This window comes from Lichenostomus cassidix, chromosome 10 (assembly GCF_008360975.1).
Source record: "Lichenostomus cassidix isolate B80296 chromosome 10, HeHo_3.0, whole genome shotgun sequence".
NCBI lineage: Eukaryota > Metazoa > Chordata > Aves > Passeriformes > Meliphagidae > Lichenostomus > Lichenostomus cassidix.
This window is the reverse complement of record NC_139491.1, coordinates 963,031-987,358: the sequence shown is the minus strand read 5'-3', so window position 1 is coordinate 987,358 and position 24,328 is coordinate 963,031. Positions and strand designations below refer to the sequence as shown.

The window sequence follows — 24,328 nt, the reverse complement described above, 5'->3', positions numbered from 1 at the left end:
ACTGGGATATTTATTTGCCAGAATATTTCCTTTCCTGTCTGTACCCAATCCACGGCAAATCCCAAAGAAATCCAGGAATTTTAGGACCAAATGGTATCAAACTTCCCACATTCCTGCTCAGCCACATGGGTTTGGAGAGGCTGGAAAAAATAAAGCATTTAGGGCTCCTTCAGGTCATTTTATCCCTTTTTAAAAAAATCCTTGAAGTGTGGTATGGAAACATTCAGGAATTTGGACTAAAGCTGGGAATCTTATGCATTTTAAAAGGAATTGTGTCCTTCACCCCAATTCCCCCGCTGGAATGCATTCCCTCGGCAGGAAGTTTGCCCTTCTGCAGACTTGTTCTGCCGGCTTTTTCCCACGTGTCCCAACACCGCGTTTCAGTGTTTATTTTTCCACCACGGATCATTTCCCACGGGTTGGGAATTAACTCGTTTCCCGCAGGTTGGGAATTAACTCGTTTCCAACTCGTTGTTAATTAACTGATTGACTGAGTCACCTCCAGGCAGGCAGGCAGGCAGGGAAGCCCTGAGCGTGCAGACGAGATGATTTCGACCAGTTTAACTCAGAGATCGGAATGAGGCGCATAAAAAGGGGAAAAAACCAGGGAAAACCGGGAAAAACTCCCGGGAAAAGCGGGACCCGCCGGGACCGGGATTCGAACCCGCGGTCGCTCCACCGTCTACCCCGCAGCCACCAGGCGGCGCACTCTCCCCGGGCCGCGCCCCTTCGCCGTCGCCATGGAGATGCCGTGCCGTGATGACGTCGCCACGGGCGCGAGCGCTGATTGGCCGGATTTGAATCGCGGCGGGCGCGCGGCCGCAGCTCGCTCTCAGCCCGCAGCCACCCTCGGGCCTGTCGCGACAGCGGCGGCGACAGCGACATGAAGGCGGCGTGAGTGGCGAGCGGGGGCGGCTGCGGGGCGCGGGCCGGGGCTCCCCGGTGTAGGGTGTGGCCGCCGCCCCTGGCGGCTCCCCCCCCGCCCGGCTCTTCCCCCTGTCTCCCGGCTCTTCCCAGCCCTTCCCGGTCCTCCTCCGGTCCCTCGGTTGTCCCCCTGGTCCCCTCACGGCTCCCCGCTCTCCCCCGGTTCCTTTCCCCCTTTCTCTCCCGGTTTTTAACCCCTTCTCCCTGTTCTCCGCCCCTTCCCGATTCCTTTCCCGTCCCTGTCCCCCTTTTCCCGGTTTCCCTTCACTGTTTCTCCCCTTTTCCTGTTTCCCCTCACGGTTTCTCCCCTTTTCCCGGTTTCCCCTCACGGTTTCTCCCTTTTCCCTGTTTCCCCTCACGGTCTCTCCCCTCAGTAGGGCCAAGACGCCGCGGCGGCCGAAGAAGCCCACGAACCCCACTCTGAAGGACCCCGTGGGGGTGAGTTCGGCCCCCTGGGTATCCCGGTATCCCCTCATTCCCACCTCTCCCATTCCAGGTTTTTTACCGGGGGGGTTCCTCCCGATTCCCCCTCATTCCTACCTCTCCTTATTCCCGGCTTTTTACCTGATTCCCTGGGAGTTCATCCCGATCCCCCCTCGTTCCCAGCTCTCCCATTCCAGGTTTTTACCCAGGGGTTCATCCCGATCCCTCCTCATTCCCATCTCCTTATTCCCGGTTTTTTACCGGCTGCCCGGAGGATTCATCCCGATCCCTCCTCACTCCCAGCTCTCCCATTCCAGGTTTCTCGTCATTTCCAGCTCTCCCGTTCCAGGTTTATCCTCATTCCCAGCTCTCCCAGGTTTCTCTTCACTCCCAGCTCTCCCGTTCCAGGTTTCTCCTCACTCCCAGCTCTCCCGTTCCAGGTGTACTGCCGGGTTCGGCCGCTGAGCCGAGCCGATCAGGAGTGCTGCATCGAGGTGATCAACGAGAGCACCGTGCAGATCCACCCTCCCGAGGGCTACCGGGTGTTCCGCAATGGCGAGTACCGCGAGGTGAGCATCGGGATCGCTGCATTCCAGCCGGGAATTCCCATGGAATCGCTGCCCCATCCCTGGGAATTGTTACAGCAATCTGAGCTAGTGGGAGGTGTCCCTATCCATTGTCTTTAAGGTCTCTTCCCACTCAAACCATTTTGGAATTCCATGGATTCAGTATCCAAATCCTTTTCCCTGCTTTCCATGTTTTTCCCCTGGTTTGTGGGACTTGCGGAGTGCAAAATCAGGATTTTTTCAACCTCCCAAAAAAAAATCACTTCCTTAAATTTAAAATCTATGGAAGTGACCCAAAAGCTCATGCAATTCCATCCCTATCCACACTTTCCACTATTCCAGGCTGCTCCAGCCTGGCCTTGGACACTTCCAGGGATGAGGAATCCACAAGTTCTCTATGCAGGAATGTCAGCTGGGATGCAGAATATTTTGATTCCAATTTTAGCTGGAAAATCCTTACGGGAAATGCATGAAGGGATCTTCAAAGGTTTCAATCCAACAGGCAAAGGTTAATTAAATTTTGGTAAATGGAGTTTTGTTCGGAAACTTAAAATTCAGGTATTTACCCAAACAAGTGTTCTGGTGGAAAAATGATTGGATTAATTAAAAAAAAAAAACAGATTTGAACTGAAAATGAGGCTACCCTGGGAAAATATCCAAATAAAATCACATTAAATGAGAGATCAGCTCCATGATTGATGCTCCTTTGCTCAGCTTTTGTGTGGATTACAGTGGGAACTCCCAGGGAATTCCAGGTGCAGCTGCAAACTGGGAATTCTCTCCTCCATGGGAGGTCCAGGCTGGTTTTCCCTCTCTCGGCAGACCCAGTATTCCTTCAAGGAGGTGTTTGGCACTCTGGTGCTGCAGAAGGAGCTCTTTGACGTGGTGGCCAAACCTCTGGTGGAGGATCTGATCCGCGGCAAAAACGGTGAGAAAAATTCCCTGTGCCTGGAGTGACTCCCTTTCCCAGGATTTCATGGCTCTGACCTTGTTTGTGTGGAATTGTGGCTCAGCTCCTCACACAACACCCCTGGAAGCTCTTAAACCTGGCTGTGGAATAGCCATGTGGAATAATTCATAATGGAGTTATTAATGGTTATGGAATATTTGGAATGGAATATGGAATAATTCATGGTTTAATTAATATGGAATTAAACCATTTTGGAGTTCTGGAATGGTTTGGGTGGGAAGGGATGATCCAGTCACCTGGGCAGGGACACCTTCCACTATCCCAGTTTTCTCCAAACTCCATCCAGCCTGGCGTGGAACATTCCAGGGATTGGGACAACCTCTGCCAGCACCGATTTTTGCTTCCAGGTGGATCTTGGAGAGGGCAATGGATATTCCCAATTTTTGTGACGATCAACAAGAGCCACAAACCCTTTTAACTGGAATATTTCCACTGGTTTTTTTTTCCCTAAATCCCACTGCTGACTCTTTTCCTGCCCTTCCCAGGTCTGCTGTTCACCTACGGCGTGACGGGCAGCGGGAAAACCCACACCATGACGGGATCCCCCGGGGATGGGGGGCTCCTGCCACGCTGCCTGGCCATGATCTTCAACAGCATCGGCCCCTACCAGGCCAAGAGATTCGTGAGTGCCTCCTCCTGAATCCCAGGAATCCCTGGGATAATCCCAGAAATCCCTGGATCATGGGTTTGCTCTGAACAAATCCCGCCTGGGAGCAGAGGGCTTGGAAGAGAAAAACACCCAATGCCTTTGGGATGTGAGGAGCAGGGCTGAGGATGGAGATCTGGGGTCTGGTTATTCTGAAATAGTTGATTGTTCTTTAATTAAAGATAATTAAATAGGAATTTTTCCAGATTCTGGAATGAGCTCCACACAATCCAAAAGCAACAGGAATTCATCTCCAAAATCACCAAATCATTGAGGTTGGGAAAGACCTCCAAGATCAGTCTGACCTTTGATCACCATCTTGGCAACCAAATCAGAGGGACTGGGAGGCTTTTCCCAAAATTCCTCAGGATTTTTGGTGTCTAAATATACTGAAATAATCCTGGAATTCTCATCCTCGGGAGCTTTTATAAAATATTCTTTTGGAAATCATTGCTGTCAGATCTCAGTGGGTTGAGTGCCAGTGAGGAGCATGGTATTAATTAATACCAACCTAATCAAACTAATTAATTACCAAATCAAACCATGGTTTCTCAGCCACCACAGAATGTTGGAATTGGCTGAAATTCCTGGTTTTTCCTGCAGGTTTTCAAGCTGGATGACAAGAACGGGGTGGAAGTGCAGAGCGACGTGGATGCTCTGCTGGAGCGCCAGAGGAGAGAGGCTCTGCCTGTCCCAAAAACTCCAGCTGGGAAGTGAGTGACTCTGGAGAAAGGCAGGGAATTCATTCCCAGGAAATGGGGCTCTTTCAGGGTGGCTTCATTCCTTTTGGGCCTCTTGCCTGGAAGAAATGAGAGGAAAATTGGAAAATTCCAATTGGGAGGGAACTTAAATTGATCTAGTTCCATCCCCTGCCATGGGGGGTTATTAATAGTAATTAATTAAATATTAATGGAAAATGAGTGTATTCCATGGGGTTTGAGGGATTATTTAGGGGATCAGAATTAGGGTCAGCCTAGCTTTTTATACCTGTTAAAGCCAGGATTAAATGTTGAGTAAGGATCCTGTGGGATTCCTTTTTGAGATATTTCCATAGACCCATGTAATTTCCTCAGTTGGATCATGGAATTTCAACTGTGGAATTTCCTCAGTTGGATCATGGAATTTCAGCTGTGGAATTCTCTCAGATCATGGCATTTCAACCATGGAATTTCAACTGTGGAATTTCCTCAGATCATGGAATTTTAACCGTGGAATTTCCTCAGATCATAGAATTCCAACCAAGAAATTTCCTCAGTTGACTCATGGAATTTCAGCATGGGATTTCCTCATTGAATCGTGGAATTTCCTTGGTTGGATCATGGAATTTCCTTTAGTTGGATCATGGAATTTCCTTTAGTTGGATCCTGGAATTTCAACCCTGGAATTCCAACTCCTGGCAGTGCCCAGCACACCCCAAACCCCAAATCTTGGGAATTCTTGCTCATTTCCCCACCCCAACCCCGCCGATCCGCGCTGAGCTGGGAATGACTCCCAGGAGGGAATTCCATCCCTGTGTGTTTCCCGCAGGAGGCAGCTGGATCCGGAATTTGCCGACATGATCCAGGTGCAGGATCAGTGCCGGGCCGAGGAGGTGGATGAGGACAATGTCTATGGAGTGTTTGTGTCCTACATTGAGATCTACAACAACTACATCTACGACCTGCTGGAGGAAACCCCTGGGGATTCCATCAAACCCAAGTGAGTCTGGGAATCCGGGATTTTCCACAGGAATCTGGGCTTTGGGAATCCGGGATTTTCCACAGGAATCTGGGCTTTGGGAATCGACAGCAAAACGCTGGGAGAGCAGGATGAGGATAAAAATCCCACGTTGAGATCTACAACCTCCTTTTGAACTCGTCAAACCCTTGGAGTTTGGGAATTCCCACATTCCCACTCCGGGGAGGATTTTGTAGGATCTCCACTGTGGATTTTTGGCTGTGATCTTAGGGATCCTGGCTTGGAATTCCTGGGAATTGCTGTTAAAAACACACGGAAAAGAATCCAGACAGGAATATTTCAGTTCTGGTGGCCAAGACTTGGTGCTCCCTCATTAAGATGGGTGATTAAGAAACAAACCTTTAATTAATTAGTCAATTGTATCACTTTGGATACAATCCCAATTGAAATTCCCAGTCTATCCCTGCTGTTCTAACATGGAATTTCAATTTGGAACAAAACCACTCCAGAGCTTTTTTTCCTCTGGAAAAAGTGAAAACCACTGGTTTGCTGCTCTGCATTTCCATATTATTCCATTGATATCAGCAATTCCCATAAAACCAGAAATTCATTGTCCCTTTAATTAAATCATGGATATTTTTCCAAAGGTTTGCACTTGGGATACCTAAAATTAGCAGGAAAAATCCAACTTGGAATCCATTTATTAAAATTCCAATAATAGTAATTAAATAAATAATGAAATAATTAAAGGAATCCATCAGAACTGTGTTAATTAAAGGAGACCCACATGGTTTGAAGTTTATTCCCAAAGCCCATCCTAGAAAAAAACCTTGGATGATTTCTCCCTCTTGGAATCTCAGTGAGACATGGGAAGATTTGGGGCAGAAATCCAGGATTTAACCTTTTTTCCCCCATTTTTTTGCTAGGTGGAACAATTGCAACACCCCCGTGAGAAATGGAGACTTTCTGTATGTCCAGCATGTCATTCCCATTTTTCCAGTGCCATTCCCCTCGAGTAGAAGCAGAAAATTCCTTAGCTTCCCTTGCTTTTTTCCTAGGAAATCTAGGATGCTCTCCTCGCTTCTGTGTGCTTGTAGAAAAGCCATCACTGCCACCGCAGCAATTAACGGCAATTCATTAATTAATTAGCTGCTAATTCGAGCGGTAGCTGGAGTGTCACTAATCCTGCCTGTGTGTCTGTGTCCTGTGGTCCCATTTTTCCAGCTTTTTGATGGATCGTTGAACTTTTCCCCAGGAATCTGGAGCTTTCCCTCTGAGAATTTTGAGCTTTTCCCTCCACATTTTGGACGTTTTCCCTTTGAATTTTTGATGTTTTTCCTCAGAATTCTTGACCTTTCTCCTCTGATTTTTTGACATTTTTCCCCAGAATTGTGGACAATTTCCCTCTGAATTTTTGACATTTTCCCCTCAGAATTTTGGATGTTTTCCCGTGGAATATTTGACATTTTCCCCCTTGAATTTTTGAGGTTTTCCCTTAGAATTTTGGTTGTTTTTCCCCTGGAATTCTGGACATTTTTCCCCTGGAATTCTGGACATTTTTCCCCTGGAATTCTGGACATTTTTCCCTGGGAATTTTGGACATTTTTGACGTTTTTCCCCAGAATTTTGGGCATTTTTCCCTTGGAATTTTGAACGTTTTTCCCTCAAAATTGTTTACCTTTTCCCCCTGAATTTTCGACGGGTTTTCCCTGGAATTTTTTTATATTTTTCCCTTGGAATTTTTGACATTTTTCCCCTTGAATTTTTGAGGTTTTCCCTCAGAATTTTTGACCTTTTACCCCCCAGAATTTTGGTAATTTTTCCCCTGGAATTCTGGACATTTTTTCCCTTGGAATTGTGGACATTTTCCCCCTGAATTGTCAATATGTTTTCCCTCACAATTTTGGACATTTTCCCCCTGGAATTTTGGACATTTTTCCCTTGCAATTTTGCACTTTTTTCCTTGGATTTTGGACATTTTTCCCTCAGAATTTTTTACATTTTCCCTCAGAATTTTTGTCATTTCTCCCCCAGAATTTTGGACATTTTTCCCCTGAAATTTTTTACGTTTTCCCTCCAAATTTTGGACATTTCCCCCCAAGAATTTTGAACATTTTCCCCTGGAATTTTGGACATTTCCTCCACAAATTTCAACATTTCCCCCATAATTTCACTCATTTCCCTCACCAAATTCCCCTTTTCCCCCCAAATTTCACCCTTCAAAAACCACACCCAACACCAAATCATCCCAAAACCTCCCCTCTAACAGGATCTTTCTTTTCCCTCTTTCCCATTATCCCAAAGACCTCCCCAGTCCAAAATCCTGCGGGAAGATCAGAACCACAACATGTATGTCACTGGCTGCACCGAGGTGGAGGTCAAATCCACTGAGGAAGCTTTTGAGGTCTTCTGGAGAGGTAAAAATCTTGGGATTCTGGGCTTTTGGTGAGATAAATCTTGGAATTCAGGAGTTTTGGGGAGGGAAATCTTGGAATTCAGGTCTTTTGGAGAGGGAAATCTTGGAATTCAGGGCTTTTGGAGAGGGAAATCTTGGAATACAGGGATTTTGGAGAGGGAAATCTTGGAATTCAGGGCTTTTGGAGTGGGAAATCTTGGAATTCAGGGATTTTGGAGTGGGAAATCTTGGAATTCTGGGTTCTTCCCACATCCCAGCACCTTCAACATCCATGGGTGAGGAGAATTCCATGGAATTGGGCACTTCCAGGGATGGAGTATTCCCTGGGTGTTCATTCCCATTCCCAACCCTTCCCAATATCCCTGTGAGATCTGGTGATGGAATGGGTGGGAAATGTGGGAATTTTGGGAATTAAATGTGGGAATTTTTGGGAATTGTGTGTGTTGGAGCTGTGACTTCTGATGCTAGAATAGGTGGGAAATGTGGGAATAGGTGGGAAATGTGTGAATTTTGGGAATTGTGTGTGCTGGAGCTGTGAGATCTGATGCCAGAATAGGTGGAAATGTGGGAGTTTTTGGGAATGGTGTGTTGGACCTGTGAGATCTCATGCTGGAATAAATGTGGGAATTTTGGGAATTGTGTGTGCTGGATCTGTGAGATCTCATGCTGGAATAAGTGGGAATTTTTGGGAAATGTGGGAATTTTTGGGAATAGGTGGAAAATGTGGGAATTTTTGGGAATTGTGTGTGTTGGAGCTGTGAGATCTGCTGTGAATTTTGGGAATTTTTGGGAATTGTGTGTGTTGTAGCTGCGAGATCTAATGCTGGAATAGGTGGGAAATGTGGGAATAGGTGAAAATGTGAGAATTTTGGGAATTGTGTGTTGGAGCTGTGAGATCTCATGCTGGAATAGGTGGAAATGTGGGAATAGGTGGGAATTTTTGGGAATTGCTGGGAATTTTCTGTCGGAGCAGGGCAGAAGAAGCGGCGCATCGCCAACACGCAGCTCAACCGCGAGTCCAGCCGATCGCACTCGGTGTTCATCATCAAACTGGCCCAGGCTCCTCTGGATGCTGATGGGGACAATGTGCTCCAGGTGGGTTCTGTTTATCCCACGGGAATTTCCTGCAGGTGACCTTGGAAACCTCCAGTTTGGAGAAGGAATCTTCTCTTAATGGAAACACCGTTAGAATGGAGGTTAATTCCCTGCTGATTCCTTGGGTTTGCTTTGTTGGGAATCTCAAATTGGGTGATCTGACTATGATTTCAGTCCTGTGGCCCAAGGCAGGAGGGAATCTGCCAAACCTCTTCCCAAAAAAGCTGGGATGGGTTTTTCCAAATAAAGCTGGTATGACTTTTCCCAAAAAAAAATGGTCCGGCTTTTCCCCAATAAAGCTCATATGGCTCTTCCCAAAAAATCTGGTATGGCTTTTCCCAAAAAATGTGGTTTGGCTTTTCCCAAAAAAATTGATATGGCTTTTCCCAAATAAAACTGGTAAAGTTTTTCCCAAAAAAAGCTGGTATGGGTTTTCTGGTATGGCTTTTCCCAAAAAAAGCTGTGCAGCTCCCTGTGCTGTACAAATCCCTCTGAGCTTGCATCCCTCACATTCTTTGGAATGATTCTTTGGAATGATCCTTTGGAATGATTCTCTGGAATGCTCTGGGATGAGGTGTCCCCAGCCCCTGGGCAGGATTCCCTCGGGGATCCAGGCTGATGGGATTTGCTGTGATCCAGGAAAAGGAGCAGATCACCCTGAGCCAGCTGTCCCTGGTGGATCTGGCGGGAAGCGAGAGAACCAACAGGACCAAAGCCGAGGGCAACAGGCTGAGGGAAGCAGGTAGGAACCTCCCCTGCTAATTAACTCTGCTAATTAACTCTGCTAATGAAGCTCCTGCTAATCCTGGCTCCTGGGGAAGAATCCCAGGAATTGTCTGTTGTGATCAGTCAGGATTTGATGACCTTAAGTCTTGCTGTTTGGAAACCACGAGTTTGCAGCAGCACTTCAATTAATTAGAGCAATTATCTGGAGCAAACATCATTAATTAATTAGGCAGTTTGTTCTTCTGGAGAATTTGGGAATGTGATCCAAGGGAGTTTATTCTTCTGGATAATTTGGGAACGTGCTCCAAGGGAGTTTTTTCCTTGTCTTTGCTGGTTTTTAGGGAATATCAACCAATCACTGATGACACTAAGGACATGCATCGAGGTTCTCCGGGAAAACCAACTGTATGGAACAAACAAGGTGGGAATTCCTTATCTGATTATCCTTTATTTTGGTCATGGGGATAATGGAAATTGACAGGGAATTCCCTGGGCTCTATTCCCAGATGGTTCCATACAGAGATTCCAAACTGACTCACCTCTTCAAGAACTACTTCGATGGAGAAGGGAAGGTTCGGATGATCGTGTGTGTGAATCCCAAGGCTGAGGACTATGAGGAGAGCCTGGTAAATTCCCTTTTCCCATTCCTTCCTGCTCCTTTTCCCTGTCATTTCCTGTAATTCCTATCCCTGGATTCCTGGATTCCAGTGGATATGAGGAATAATAATTGTTTGAACACTCCAGTTATGATTTTATAAGAAAATCTTCCCTATAAATCTGATTTTTCCTGTTCAAATTCCACACGCTCCTTGCTTGGAGAGTGGGAAAGATTTTCTTCTTCCCAGAATTCCATGGAGTCCTTTAGTTGCTTAATCCCTACCATTCCAAGAATTCCAGCTCTCTCTGCCCAAAGTTTTGGGGAGATATTCCTGGGAAAGTTTCCTAATGATCCCAAAACTACCACTGGCAACTCCTTGAGATTTCACCTGGATAATTCTTTTTTTTTTTCTTTTTTTGACATTTTTCCATGAGAATTTTGGACATTTTCCACTGGAATTTTGGACATTTTTCCCTCAGAATTTTTGACCTTTTCCTGCTGAAGTTTCAACAGTTTTTCCCCAGAATTTCGGACATTTTTTCCTTCAAATTTTGGATACCTTTGAATTACCCTAATCACTTTTCCCTGATTTTAGCCACTCCAGTTCCAGCTCCAGCAGCTCCAGGTGTATTTTCCCTGTTTTCTTGCAGCAAGTGATGCGTTTTGCAGAGATGACCCAGGAGGTGGAGGTGGCCAGGCCTGTGGACAAACCCCTGTGTGGTCTCACTCCCGGCCGGCGCTTCCGGAACCTGGCGTTCCGCGAGGAGTTAGCCCGGAAACTCGAGATGAGGGGAGGTCCTGTGGGAGTGGGTGAGTGCTGGGGGGAATTCTGCTTGGGAATGTTTGCCTGGAGAGGGAATTCTGCTTGGGAATGTTTATCTGGACAGGGAATTCTGCTTGGGAATGTTTGCCTGGATAGGGGAATTCTGCTCTGGAATGTTTATCTGGACAGGGAATTCTGCTTGGGAATGTTCATCTGGAGAAGGAATTCTGCTCTGGGATGTTCATCTAGAGAGGGAATTCTGCTCTGGGAATGTTTACTTGGAGTGGGAATTCTGCTCTGGAATGTTCATCTGAAATGGGAATTCTGCTCTGGAAATGTTCATCTGGAGTGGGGAATTGACATTCCTGGAGTGGGAATTCTGCTCTGGAATGTTTGCCTGGAGAGGGAATTCTGTCCTGGCATGTTCACCAGGATAGGGAATTCTGCTCTGGGAATGTTACTTGGAGTGGGAATTGGAATTCTGATCTGGAATATTTACCTGGATAGAGGAATTCTGCTCTGGAATGTTCACTTGGAGAGGGGAATTAACATTCCTGGAGAGAGAATTCTGCTCTGGAATATTCACCTGGAGTGGGAATTCTGCTCTGGAATGTTCACCTGGAGAGGGGAAACTCCAGGAAGAACTCAGAGCTCCTTCCAGAGCCTAAAGGAGCTCCAGGAAAGCTGGAGAGGGACTGGGATAAAGGGATGGAGGAACAGGGAATGGTTTCCCACTGGGAAGGGGAGATTCAGATGGATATTGGGAAGGAATTCTGGCTGGGCTGGAATTTCCAGAGAAGCTGTGGCTGCCCCTGGATCCCTGGAATGTCCAAGGCCAGGCTGGGATGACCTGGGATAATGGGAATATCCCTGCCTGTGGAATGGGATCCCTTTAATATCCCTTCCAACCCAAACCATTCCATAATCCCACAATCCCATCCCAGTTTTCTTTTAGGAACTATAAGCTGGGAATTCCATTTTGAACCAATTCCTTGGAGCTTTAACAGAGCCACAGCATCCCCAATGCCCTGGGATTTGGGAGCCTCCACAGTATCCCTGTGGAATCTCAGGAATTCCACGGGATTGGGATAAATCCATGCTCCCAACATTCCAGGAAATCATGCCAAGGAAATTATGGGATGTTCCTGCATGTCCAGGAGCTGCTTTTAAAATAAAGCAAGAATTCCAGGTTGTCCCATTTAACCCTTTCCCAACCCCTTGGAAACTCCCAGCTCCCATTAATCATTCCCAGTCCTGCCTGCAATCCATTGGAATTTTCCCCTCTCCTGACGGATTTTCCATCCCACAGAACCAGAGGAGCCATCAGCAGCTGAGCTGCTTTTCCAGAACTTTCCTCCTCTCCCTTCCTGTGAACTCCTGGATATCAATGATGACCAAACTCTCCCAAAGCTGATCCAGGCGCTGGAGCAGCGCCACAAATCCAGGCAGATGCTGGCTGAGGAATTCGCCAAAAACGGTAGGAATTTCCCAAAATTGGGACAGCAGGGCAAAACTCAGGTTTGGTGCTCTTTTTACTCCTCCAAGGGATCCCTCCTGTCCTGATTTTCATGGTTAGATTGATCTTAGATTGATCATTCCCACCTTTTTTTGAGGAATTTTAGGCTGTAAATTGAGTGTATTCCAATTGGAATTGGAATTGCTTTGGTCAATAATAATTGACCTAAATAATTGAGTAATTTGGGTGAGCATAATAATAAAAAAAAAAAAAAAAAAGAATTTTTCCCAATTATTTTCCAATTTGGAAATATTGGAAAAAATTCTGTTGTTTCCCAGATTGGTTGGGAAAAAGCAGAATTTTGGATATGATGGAGATAAGGGAGAAAATTAAGGATAAAAGCTAAAATAGCTCAAAATTCTCTTCCAGTTCTTGCCTTTAAAACGATGCTGCAGGAATTTGACTCCAGTGTGATATCCAGGGAAAACTATATCCAAGGAAAACTGGCTGAGAAGGAGAAAACCATCACAGGGCAGAGGACAGAGCTGGAACGCCTGGAGAAGAAGATTAAAACCTTGGAATACAAGGTCAGTTGGGTCATTTTGGAGCAAAAAAGCTCATTTTGGAGCACAAATCCCGTTTTTTTATGGATCATTTGGTAAATTCCTTGATGCCAGGAATAAATATTTTATGGGGAATTTTTTCCTGAGTGCTTTTTTACAAGGTGAGACTTTTAAAAAACATCCAAATGGGTGATTTGTAATTGAAAAATTATAAAATTATAATTACTTTATCATTGATTTATAACTGAAAATTGGGATTTCCAGAGAAATATAAGCAGGAATGGTAGGAATTTCCCAAAATTGGGACATCAGGACAAAACTCAGATGTAGTGCCCTTTTTACTCCTCCCTTCTATCCCAGTTTTCTTGTTTAGATGGATCATTCCCACCTTTTTTTTTTGAGGAATTTTAGGTTGGAAATTGAGTGTATTCCGTGTGGTTTGAGCAATTAATTAGGTGAGCATGGAAGTGATAAATGCATGCTAAGTCATCCCATTGGGAATCTTTCACTGGGAAAATCCCACTAAATGGCCTGGTGATCCCATATTTCACTGGGAAAATCCCACTAAATGGCCTGGTGATCCCTTTGGGAATATTTCAGTGGGAAAATCCCACTAAATGGCCTGGTGATCCCTTTGGGAATCTTCCACTGGGAAAATCCCACACATCCTTTTGCTCCCATTGGTTAAAACAAGGGGAAGTTGGGCTGGGAAGGTTTTCCTGGAGGGTGACACTTCACTTCCTGCCCATCCTGCTCCAGGAATTATCCCTGGAATTATCATGCAGGGACAGCAGAAAAAGAAGAAAAAGAAGGGAAAAAACCCAAACCAGCAGGCGATTTATAATTGCAAATTTCCAATGCGATTTCTAACGGGAAATGTGGATTTCCAGCAGAACACAAGCAGGAATTCCCACTTGGATTGGTTGTATTCCCACCCTAATCCTTGCCCTTTTCCCACAGATCGAGATCCTGGAGAAAACAGCGTCGATTTACGAGGAGGACAAGAGGAACCTGCAGCAGGAGCTGGAGAGCCAGAGCCAGAGGCTGCAGCGGCAGGCGTCCGACAAGAGGAGGCTGGAGGCTCGGCTGCAGGGCATGGTGGCTGAGACCTCCAGCAAGTGGGAGAAGGAGTGTGTGAGTGCTGGGAATGAGTGGGGAAAGTGGGGGAAAATAAACTGGGGTTTGGGATTTGGGGCTGGGATGCTCTTAAGGAGGGATTGGCTGTGTCTGGGGGAGTCCTGGGTTGGAATTTCTCTTTGGCGTTGTGGGAGTTCTTGATAGGGAAAGGGAAAGGGAAGGGAAGGAAAGGGAAGGAAAGAGAAGGAAAGGAAAGGAAAGGAAAGGAAAGGAAAGGAAAGGAAAGGAAAGGAAAGGAAAGGAAAGGAAAGGAAAGGAAAGGAAAGGAAAGGAAAGGAAAGGAAAAAGAGGAGAAGAGAAAAAAAAAAGAAAAAAAATGGAATTGAAAGGAAAGGAATGGAAAGGAATGGAAGGGAAGGGAGAGGAAAAGAAAAACTGGAAGGGAAGGGAAAGGAAAGGAAAATAAAAAAAGAATGGAAAGGAAGGGAAAGGAATGGAATAGAAGGCAAGGGAGAGGAGAGGAAAAGAAAAAAGAAAGAAAAAAAAGAAAAGACTGGAAAGGTATGGAAAAGAAAGGGAAGGAATGGAAGGGGAAGGAAAGGGGTGCAACAGCTGGGGTGTCAGGCTTTGCTCTCAGGGAACAATTGATGGGATGACAGGAAATGGCCTCAAGCTGCCCCAGGAAAGGCTCAGGTTGCATACTGGGAACATTTCCCCATGGAAAGGGTTGTCAACATGGGAACTGCCCAGGGAGGTTTGGAATCCCCATCCCTGCAGGTGTCCAAGGAATTCCTGGAAGTGACACTCTGAGCTGGTTTCATCCCAGCCTGCACTCTGGGACCTTGGAGGCTTTTCCAAGCTCAGCCATTCCCTGTTTTCCCGCAGGAGCGCCGCGTGGCTGCCAAGCAGCTGGAGATGCAGAACAAGCTGTGGGTGAAGGACGAGAAGCTGAAGCAGCTCAAGGCCATTGTCACTGAGCCCAGGGCGGAGAGACCAGAGAGGCCAGAGCGACCTTCCCGGGAAAGGGACCGGGAGAAGCCTGTCCCCAGATCCGTGTCACCTTCCCCTCTGCCTGTGAGTCACTCCTGCATCCAGGGAAAAGCTTTTTGAGGGATGAAGTGTTTTTAGGGATGAAGTGTTTTTACAGATGAAGTGTTTTTAGGGATTGCAGTCCTTAGCACTCCCCAAGCACGGAGCTTGAGCCGCTTACTTGGAACTCCTCATGTCCTGTTGATTCTTGACCCATTCTCCCACCTGCTGCCATCCTTAGGGATGGGAAAGCCCTGGATCCTGTCTGTCCCTGCTGGGAAAAGCTTTTTTAGGGACAAAGTGCAGGCATTTTTAGGGATGAAGTTCATCCTCAATCATCCCCAAGCACAGAGCTCGAGCCTCTTGCTTCGCATTCCTCATCTCCTATCCATTCCTGATCCACTCTCCCCTCTCCTGCTAGGTTTTCCATGCCAGGATGGGAACTCCTGGATGTTCTCTGTCCCTCCCTGTATCCCTGTTGGATTGTTCCTGTGTCTCACTGCCTCTCTCCCTTCCCTGCAGAGCCCTGCAGACCCTGAGCAAAGCCCTGTGGCCCCCAGGCGCTCCAACTCCTGCAGCAGCATCTCCGTGGCCTCCTGCGTGCTGGAGTGGGAGCAGAGGGGTCCTTCCTGCAAGCAAGGCATTCCCAAAGCCAGGAAAAAAGCAGGAGTGGAGCCAGGCAGAGCCGGGCAGCTCCCCAGCAGGAGGAGAGGGATGTGCTGGACAGGAGTGCTGGAGGTGCCCAGGGCTAGAGAGGAGGGAGAGCAGGAAGAGGAGCCAAGCTGCAGGGTCAGTCTGAGCCTAGGCTGGGCCTGAGGGGATCTGGGTCTGCCTGATGTAGAGTAGAGCTGTTCCCAAATCTGTCCCTATCCGGGGATTTGGAGCTTCCTCGGAAGCTGAGAATTCCCACTAGTAGGGAGCTCTGAGGTGACCTCACTCTGCTCCAGCTGGGGTGTCCTTGTGGTTTTCCTTGGGTTTCCCTTTCCCTGGTGTCTCACTTTTCCCTTCCCCTGGTGTCTCCCTTTTCCTTTCCCTGGTGTCTCACTTTTCCCTTTCCCTGGTGTTTCCCTTTTCCCTTTCCCTTTCCTTTCCCTTTCCCCTCCAATCCATCCTGCAATTCCCCAGCTTCCAAGGTGCTCTGACCTTGTCCTGCCTGCCAACATTCCTTGGATATAAACCTCTACTGCTCCTCAGCTTGAACTCCTCTAAGAGATTTAAACTCATCCCCAATTCCCATTAAAATCAGGAGCTGATTCCATAAATTTCCATGGAAGATTTCCATGGAGCTGCTCTCGGTGTTGGTGTTGCCCCATTTTATAGCATTGCAGGAAATCCTGGAGTTGTGCAACCCCAGCTCCTGGCAGGGGGGAAGTGTCTCATGGTGTGCAACAGATTCGACAACAATTCCCAAAAAATAGTAATTGGCCTGGAATATTCCTTGAATAATTTGATGCCCAAGAAATGGGAATTGGCCTGGAATATTCTGTGAATAATTCAATGCCCAAAGAATAGGGATTGACCTGGAATATTCCTTGAATAATTTGATGCCCAAAAAATGGGATTGGCCTGGAATATTCCATGAATAATTGATGCTGAAGAAACGGAAATTGGCCTGGAATATTCCATGAAGAATTTGATGCCCAAGAAACGGGAATTGGCCTGGAATATTCCTTGACTAATTTGATGCCCAAGGAATAGGGATTGACTTGGAATATTCCATGAGTTGTTTAATGCCCCAGAAACAGGATTGGCCTGGAATATTCCATGATAAATTCAATGCCACCCTCTCAGTGGTGTTACCCTCAGCACTGGGCCCAACTCCCCAAGCTCTGCCATCCCCCAGCCCACCCCCCATTCCCTGAGCTCATTCCCTCTCTCCCTGCTCCCAGAGCACTCCGGCGGCTCGGCTGCGGCACCGGCGCTCCCGCTCGGCCGGCGAGCGCTGGGTGGATCACAAACCACCATCCCACATTCCCACCGAGACGCTGCTCCAGCCCCACATTCCCAAGGCCATCCCGGTGGTCGCTCCGGACGAGAAGGCGCTGGCCAAGTGTGATCGATACCTGCTGACCCACCAGGAGCTGGCTTCTGATGGAGAGATCCAGACCAAGCTCATCAAGGTGAAACTCCAGAATGGGAGTGTTGGAATCGCCGGAATTTGGTTCGGGGTTGGAAGTTTAGTTGGGATTTTCCATGGGAATTCTCAGTGCTGGGTCATTATTTGCTCAAAATCATTCCAAATTTAGTTGGGTTCCATGATTTTCCCTGGGAATTCTCAGTGCTTGGTCATCGTGTCCTCAAAACCATTCCAAACTTAGTTGGGTTCCATGATTTTTCCATGGGAATTTTCGGTCATTGTGTGCTCAGAACCATTCCAAATTTAGTTGGGTTCCAAGATTTTCCCTGGGAATTCTCAGCACTCCATCATTGTGTCCTCAAAACCATTCCAAATTTAGTTGAGTTCCATGATTTTCCCTGGGAATTCTCAGCACTCCATCATTGTGTCCTCAAAACCATTCCAGGCTGGCTTATCTGCAATGGTTTTCTAGATAAAATAATTTTATCAGCATTTTCCAGCAGGGATTTTTTCATGGAAAAGGGTGGTCAGCCATTGGAATTGCCCAGGGAGATTTGGAGTCTCCATCTCTGGAATCTCAATCCCAAGGAGATTCCAAGTCCCCCAATCCCAAGGAATTCTGGGATGTGGCACTCGGAGCTCTGGGCTGGGTGACACCATGGATCCATCCCAGGTTGGATTTGATGATCCCAGAGATCTTTTCCAGCCTCAGGGATTCCCTGGAAGTGAAAAACAGGGCAGTGATGGAATCCCCATCCATGGAAATGTCTGGAAATCCCACGGATGTGGCATTTGGGGACAACATTCAGTGGTGCTGCATCCCAAAGATTATCCCAAAGATCTTTTCCAACCTCAACAATTCCATAATCCCACGATTTGTGTGTATTCCACGATTTTTGGGATGCCATGATTTTTGGGATTCCATGATTTACGTGTTTTCCCATGATAAAAAGCACCAATCCATCACCATGGAAACAGGAGGAGCTTATTTGTGTCCATAATTCCTTGCGCTGGAATTCCGGGATGAATCCCGGTGTTGTTCCCATCCCAATCCCCCTTTTCCTTGTGCTGCTCCCATTCCAGGGGGATGTTTTCCAGACCAGGGGAGGTGGCCAGGCTGTGCAGTTCACCGACATCGAGACGCTCCGGCAGGAATCTCCCACGGGGTGAGTGGAGCTCCGGGAATTGGGGAATTCCAAAGGTTCCCATTGTGGAACATTGAATTTGAGCTTTGGGAATTGTGGAATTCCAAAGGTTCCAATCGTGGAACATTGAATTTGAGCTCCTGGGATTGTGGAAATTCCAAAGGTTCCAGTAGTGGAAACTTGAATTTGAGCTTTGGGAATTGTGGAATTCCTAAGGTTCTGATCGTGGAACATTGAATTTGAGTTCTGGAATTGTGGAATTCCAAAGGTTCTGATCGTGGAACATTGAATTTGAGTTCTTGAATTGCGGAATTCCGAAGGTTCCAATTGTGGAACATTTAATCTGAGCTGGAATTGTGGAATTTCAAAGGCTCTGATTGTGGAGCCTTGAATTTGAGCTCCTGGAATTGTGGAATTCCAAAGGTTCAGGTTGTGGAACATTGAATTTGAGCTCCTGGGATTGTGGAATTCCAGGAATGCACATGGAGCCACCTCCAGTCTGTATGATCCAACGGGAAAATCCAACTTGAAATCCTATAAATGTGACCTGGAGGAATTCAGGGATGCAGGAGGTGCTGCTGAAGCCGAGATTTATTCAGGAAGCACCAAATGGGTTTTCCAGCATCTGGGAATGTCCCACATTCCATGAGATTTGTGCTTTAATCCCCCAAATTCCCATTCCAGGCGGAAGCGCCGCTCATCCCCTCCCGATCCCGATCCTGCCGGGGACACTCCGGACTCGGAATGGACTGACGTGGAAACCAGGGTGAGCTGGAAAAACGGGAATGTTTCCTTCATCCTGGAATTCTGGGATGGCTTGGGAAGGACCCGAAATCATCCCATTCCAGCCTTTCCGTGGCTGCTCCATCCAACCCTGGGAATTCTGGGGAGGGGGAATACAGAGCCGCTTGGGATGAAGATTTGGGATAATTCTGGGAATTGGGAAGAGCAGATCCTGACTGTTTTGTGTTCCCAGTGCTCCGTGGCTGTGGAGATGAGGGCAGGATCAGCGTTGGGCCCTGGATATCAGCACCATGCCCAGCCCAAGTGAGTGCTGCTTCCCAAAAATTCCCAAATTCAGGGAATTCCCCCTTGCTCTGCTGTCCTTCCCACTCTAGGTTTGCATTCCTGACTGGCATAGGGTTGGGAATTCCCTGGATTCCTACTCCTTTCCCAAATTTTGATAGCAAGGAATGCTCATTTTATCCTAAGGAAATTCCTGCCCAGAGCTAAAATTCCAGCTGAATGGTTATGGAACCAGTTGGGAATCACAGAGAATTCCCTCTTTCCCAAATTATCCCCGAGGCATCCCTGGGAATTCCAAATTTCCCAAATTATCCATAAGGTGTCCCTGGGAATTCCAGCACCATGCTCAGCCCATGGAATTGCTCCTGGAATGCTGCTTTTCCTTTCCTGACAACTTCCAAATTTAGGGAATGTTTTCCCCCCTGGTTTTGCTGCCATTCCCACTTCAGGTTTGCATTCCCAAGTGGAATAGGGTTGGGAATGTACTGGATTCCCTCTCCTGCCCCTTTCCCAAATTCTGATTGGAAGGAATTCTCATTTTATCCATCAGGAAATTTTGGTTTCTTGGGATTCTAACTCCCTGTGGGAAGAGGGAATTGAAGAATTGGAATCGACTTGGTTTGATGCTCTCACTGCCTAAAAAAACATGGAAAATACTGGATTTTTTGGAGATTCCTTGGATTAAATGTTGGATTTTTTTAAGGAGGTGTGGGATTTGGGGGTGGAAAAAACCGGGAATGGGGTGTTGGTTGCTCCCAAAATTCCTCTGGATTAACCCTTTGTGGCTTTTTCCCGTTCCAGGCGCAGGAAGCCCTGAGTTTCTCCCGCTGCAATCCTGGATTTTCCCAGCCTGAGGAATTCCCTGCTGCCACTGCTCCTCGGGAACTGCTTTGTGCTCACTCCAGGAGGTGTTTCTGGGAATCCTGTGCTGGGAAAAGGTTCCCTGGGTGATCCCAAAGAATTTACGGATGGACACTTGTCCATTCCCACAGATTTAGGGAATCTTCCAGCTCCCTCTGGAATTCCAAACCCTTCCTGTCCATATGGAGCTGTATTCATAGATAGAACCTCAAAGCCTTTCCCTTGGAGATTTTCCCAGCTTTTTCCCAGTTTTTTTAATCCCAAATCCATCTTTTCCCATCATTCCCTCTTTTCCAGAGCCTCCCTTTGGAGGAGGGAATTTTTTGAGCTGCTATTTCAGTCCAGCACTTTAAGAGTGTTCTTTGGCCATTCCCGATTTTTAGCGGAACTGGGAAAAGCTTGGGAATACAGATTTCTCCGGGAAGGAATGAATTTGGAATATTTAATGTGCAAAAGGAGCTCTCAGAACATTCCAGAGTCACCAAATTCCCGCTCAGAGCAGCGGGGATTGGACATCTGACCTGCTTTGGGAATGATGGAATGTTTTCCATCCGGGAATGGGGGGAAAAGTGGGATTTCCTCACGGCTGGGGTGGGAATTTTCTCTGTCTCTGTGTGTATCTGAAAACGTAAATAAATCCTTTTATTCCAAACCCTGGTATTTAGGGAATGCTGAGGGGGAGCAGCTTCCCTAAAAAAACCCCAAAATGCTGGGATGAGAGGGATTTTTTGGGATGATTTCTGATGTTAAATCCTGGGATTTGCTTAGATTCAGGGATGGGGTTGGGATGATTGTATCTCCAGGTCTGCAAAGGGAATTTGGGGTTGGTTTTGAGGGATTTCCCTGATCCAAGGGATTCCAACCTATGGAAAAGCTTTTCTTCCTGAGGTTTGGGATCAGCACATCCCAAAATGGATTGGATTGGGAGAAAACTTGGAGATGATCCCATTCCATGGCAGGGATGATCCCACTATCCCAGGTTATCCCAGCCTGGCCTTGGACATTGCAGGGATCCAGGGGCAGCCACAGCTTTTTTGGGAATTCCAGCCCAGCCAGAATTCCTTCTCAATATCAATCTGAATCCCCTTTCCCAGTGGGAAGCCATTCCCTGTTTCCTGTCCCTCCATCCCAAATCCCAATCCCTCTCCAGCTCTCCTGGAGCTCTGAGGATTCCCTGGATCCTTCCCTTCTCCAGGAGAACATTCCCAGAGCAGAGTTGGGACAAAGGGTGAGGTTTTCCCATCCCAAAGAATTCCATGAATTCCAGAGCAGCTCCCAGCTGGATCCATGGGAAGCAACTCTCCCGGAGCACCACTAGATGGGGTGGGAAAACCACCGGGAATGGCAGAGGATTGGGATTGGGATAACCACTGGAAATCATGGAAAACACTTGGAAAAGCTCTTATATTTCTGGGATCTAAATGAGTGAAAATAATCCATGGATGAGGGGCAAACGTCTGGATTTGGATCCAAAGATTCCAAGGTAAGACCTGCTGGAATTGTCCTTTGGAAAACTGGGAGCTACAAGGAGCTGATGCTCCAAACTTTCCAAGTTTGGATGCAGAAAATGGTTGGAAAAGCAGTGGGAATTCTGGATTAGCTCCCGAATTGCTCCTTTTGGTATCCCTGCTGTGTGGAGCCAAAGGATTCTCTCCCAGCCCTTTCCCAGCTCCGTGTTTTCCTCTGGAATTCCTGCTCTGGAAGTTGTCAGAATTCCAGGCCAGCTCCTCCCAGCCAGGAATTCCTTCCCAATATCCCACCTATCCCTGCCCCATCCCTAGAAACATCCAACCCCCCAAAAAATTGGGATAATAAAAATATTTAAGCATAATCCTGATACTTAAAGGAGCAGGGAGAAGTTTTTGGATTTAGACGTGGAGCAGAGCTGGAAAACACAATTCCAGAGGCACTTGGAAAACAATTCCAGGTCCACTTGGAGAAATTCCATTGGAAAACGAGGCAAAGTAAATATTTATTCCAGCCTGGCTGATCCGAATGTTTGACTGCAGTGGGAATTCTTCCCTCTGGAATGTTAATTCCTTCATCTGCTGTGCTAACAAACCCCTGGCAGTGGGAAGGAATTCCAACATTCCCACTTTTCCCCCCTCCCTGCTTTTCCCACCTCTTCTTCAAACACAAATCCAGATTTTTAATGAATTCCTGGGATGCAAATGAGCTTCCCAATAATGAGGAATTAACTTGATCCAGTTGACATTCCTGCTCTATCCCAGAGTCAACAGAGCTTTTCCAAACAATAGGAGCTGCTGATCCACAGGGGGTGGGAAAGGCAGGAAAACCCAGAGGAGGAGAAATCCCTGGATTTGGGACGGGAGCTTTTCCAAAGGGATCCCAAGGATGCCAGGCTGGGATAACTCCATCCCAAATCCCTCTGAGCTATTCCAGGTAAAACTTTGGGATAAATCCATCTTCAAGCTGAGTTTAAATCCAAGCTGGGTTTAGCTGAGGTTGATTCCAGAGGTGTCAATCATGGGAAAGTCTCTTTATCCAGGCCTTGGAATGTTGGAACATCCCTGGGATCAGGAGCAGAGTTTGGGATTGTCAGGATAATCCTTGTTTTTGGAAATGACAGGTAAATGGTAAGTGATCCCAGTGGGAATCTTGCACCAGGAAAATCCCCCTAAATGGCCCTGTGATCCCACTGGGAATATTTCACGGGGAGAATCCCACAAAATGAGCAGCAAAACCCAAGCCTTTATCCCAAAAATCTCCCTGGAATTGCAAGGAACTCTTCTTCCAGGAGATGTCAGTGTGGCACTGGAATTGCCATCCCTGTTTTTTCCAGCCGAGCAGGAATCCAGGGCTGGAAACCATGGAAAAGCTTCCTCTGGATCACCAAATCCCAGCTCATTCCCAGCCCGGGGCATTCCCTGTTCCATGGAGAAGGACAGGATTCGATCCCAATCCATGGAAAGTTCCCACATTCCAGCCAAGCTCCACAATTCCCTCTTTTCACTCAAATCCCATCCCAATCCCAGTAGGATTTCTCCTCTCTTTAGGATCTCAGTGCTGATCAACATCCTCGTCCCAGGCTTTCCCGCTGTTCCCTGAATTCCCACAGCCTCGGGAAGCAGCGGATCATCCCAGGGATCTGCCGGAGCCATCCCGGTGCTAATTCCCTACAAATAATCCTAATGGGAAGAGACACTGTCTGCTCCCATCCGGCAGCCCCGGGAGAGGCGTTTGGAATTATCCAGAGGAGGGAAAAATGGGAAATTTCCTCAGCTGTTCTAGGAAATTCCTGGTGGCACCAGGAGAGCCAAGAGCTCCCTGGAATTCCCAGTTTCCTCATGGAATTCCCAACTTCCTCATGGAATTCCCAACTTCCTAACTCGGGAATCTTTCCTATTCCTTGTGTTTCCCAGCCACTTCTGGTTGCTTTTCCAACCCTTGGCACTCTGGAATCCCAATTTTAATTCTTGAATTAAAATCCTGAATCCCAGATTTCATTCCTGAACTTTTTGCTCCCAATTTTTGCTCCTGAATCTTCAGCTCCTCAGTTTTATTCCCAGATCCTGAGCTCTTCACCTTTACTCCCAAACCTTGGGCTCCCAATTTTTGTTCCTAAATCCAGGATCCTATTTTTTCTTCCTAAACTTTTGGGCTCCTATTTTTCCCTCCCAAACCCTGAGATCCTAATTTTTACTCCTAAATCTTGGCTCCTAATCTTTATTTCCAAATTCTGACCTCCTAATCTTTACTCCAAAACCTCAGGCTCCCAATTTTTATCCCTAAATCCAGGATCCCAGGTTTCGCTCCCAAACCCTGACATCTTAATTTTCAGTCCTAAAACTTGTTTTCCTGACTTTTTTGCTTCATCCAACCTCGTTTTTTCCACGCTTGGCTTTTCCTCCTCCTCTGCTCCAACAGACTTTTCCAGCTTATCCAGAAAAGGAGGAAAATGATCCCAAATCCCTGTTTAATTCTGGAATATCAGCAGGTAACGTTTTCAATATGGCAGGAGAGTCCCAACCTCGGGTCAAGGGGGGAGCTGGGATTGGGAGCGATAAACAAAACCAGCTTTGAATTATTCCCGGGAAATTCCTTGATCCCCTCCTGATTAAAGGTTCATCCCGAGGAACGAGATCCTTTGGATCTGGATCCCAAAAAATCTGAGCTGGAGCTCTGCCCGCCCCACACAGCTCGTAAATTCCTTTGGAAGTGCCGCAGCTCCGGAGATTTTTTTTCCCTTTTTTTCTCCTCTCCTCATCCCATTTGGATCCAAACCTTACCTGGGATGCACATGGAATATTCCAGGATGGAATTTCGGGG

At 47.0% G+C, this 24,328-nt stretch overlaps 1 protein-coding gene across 4 annotated transcripts; it reads left to right on the top strand.

Annotated features, from left to right (window-relative positions):
• The first annotated feature begins 753 nt into the window (after positions 1-753).
• Positions 754-20,690, top strand: KIF23 (kinesin family member 23). 4 transcript variants are annotated; one of them, XM_085070210.1, is made up of 24 exons: positions 754-894; positions 1,302-1,362; positions 1,788-1,916; positions 2,736-2,841; positions 3,369-3,505; positions 4,133-4,242; positions 5,057-5,227; positions 6,133-6,174; positions 7,511-7,623; positions 8,596-8,717; positions 9,357-9,459; positions 9,785-9,864; positions 9,950-10,069; positions 10,692-10,851; positions 12,114-12,281; positions 12,690-12,847; positions 13,784-13,957; positions 14,786-14,974; positions 15,452-15,718; positions 16,819-17,049; positions 18,090-18,172; positions 18,836-18,917; positions 19,128-19,198; positions 19,979-20,690. In XM_085070210.1, exons 1-24 carry the CDS (start codon positions 884-886, stop codon positions 19,992-19,994), a joined length of 2,904 nt encoding a protein of 967 aa, XP_084926336.1. In that variant the 5' UTR covers positions 754-883; the 3' UTR covers positions 19,995-20,690. The 4 variants fall into 4 exon arrangements, with proteins under 4 accessions (XP_084926336.1, XP_084926334.1, XP_084926337.1 ...); XM_085070208.1 differs by having other exon boundaries at positions 767-894; positions 1,299-1,362; XM_085070211.1 differs by lacking the exon at positions 6,133-6,174 and having other exon boundaries at positions 767-894; positions 1,299-1,362.
• Positions 20,691-24,328: the final 3,638 nt, after the last annotated feature.

Bases quoted from the DNA above. Each gene is read 5' to 3' on its own strand.
- KIF23 (XM_085070208.1), top strand. The intron at 6,175-7,510 runs GTATGTCCAGCA...ATTATCCCAAAG, and splicing joins GTGAGAAATGGAGACTTTCT to ACCTCCCCAGTCCAAAATCC. The intron at 14,975-15,451 runs GTGAGTCACTCC...CCTTCCCTGCAG, and splicing joins TGTCACCTTCCCCTCTGCCT to AGCCCTGCAGACCCTGAGCA.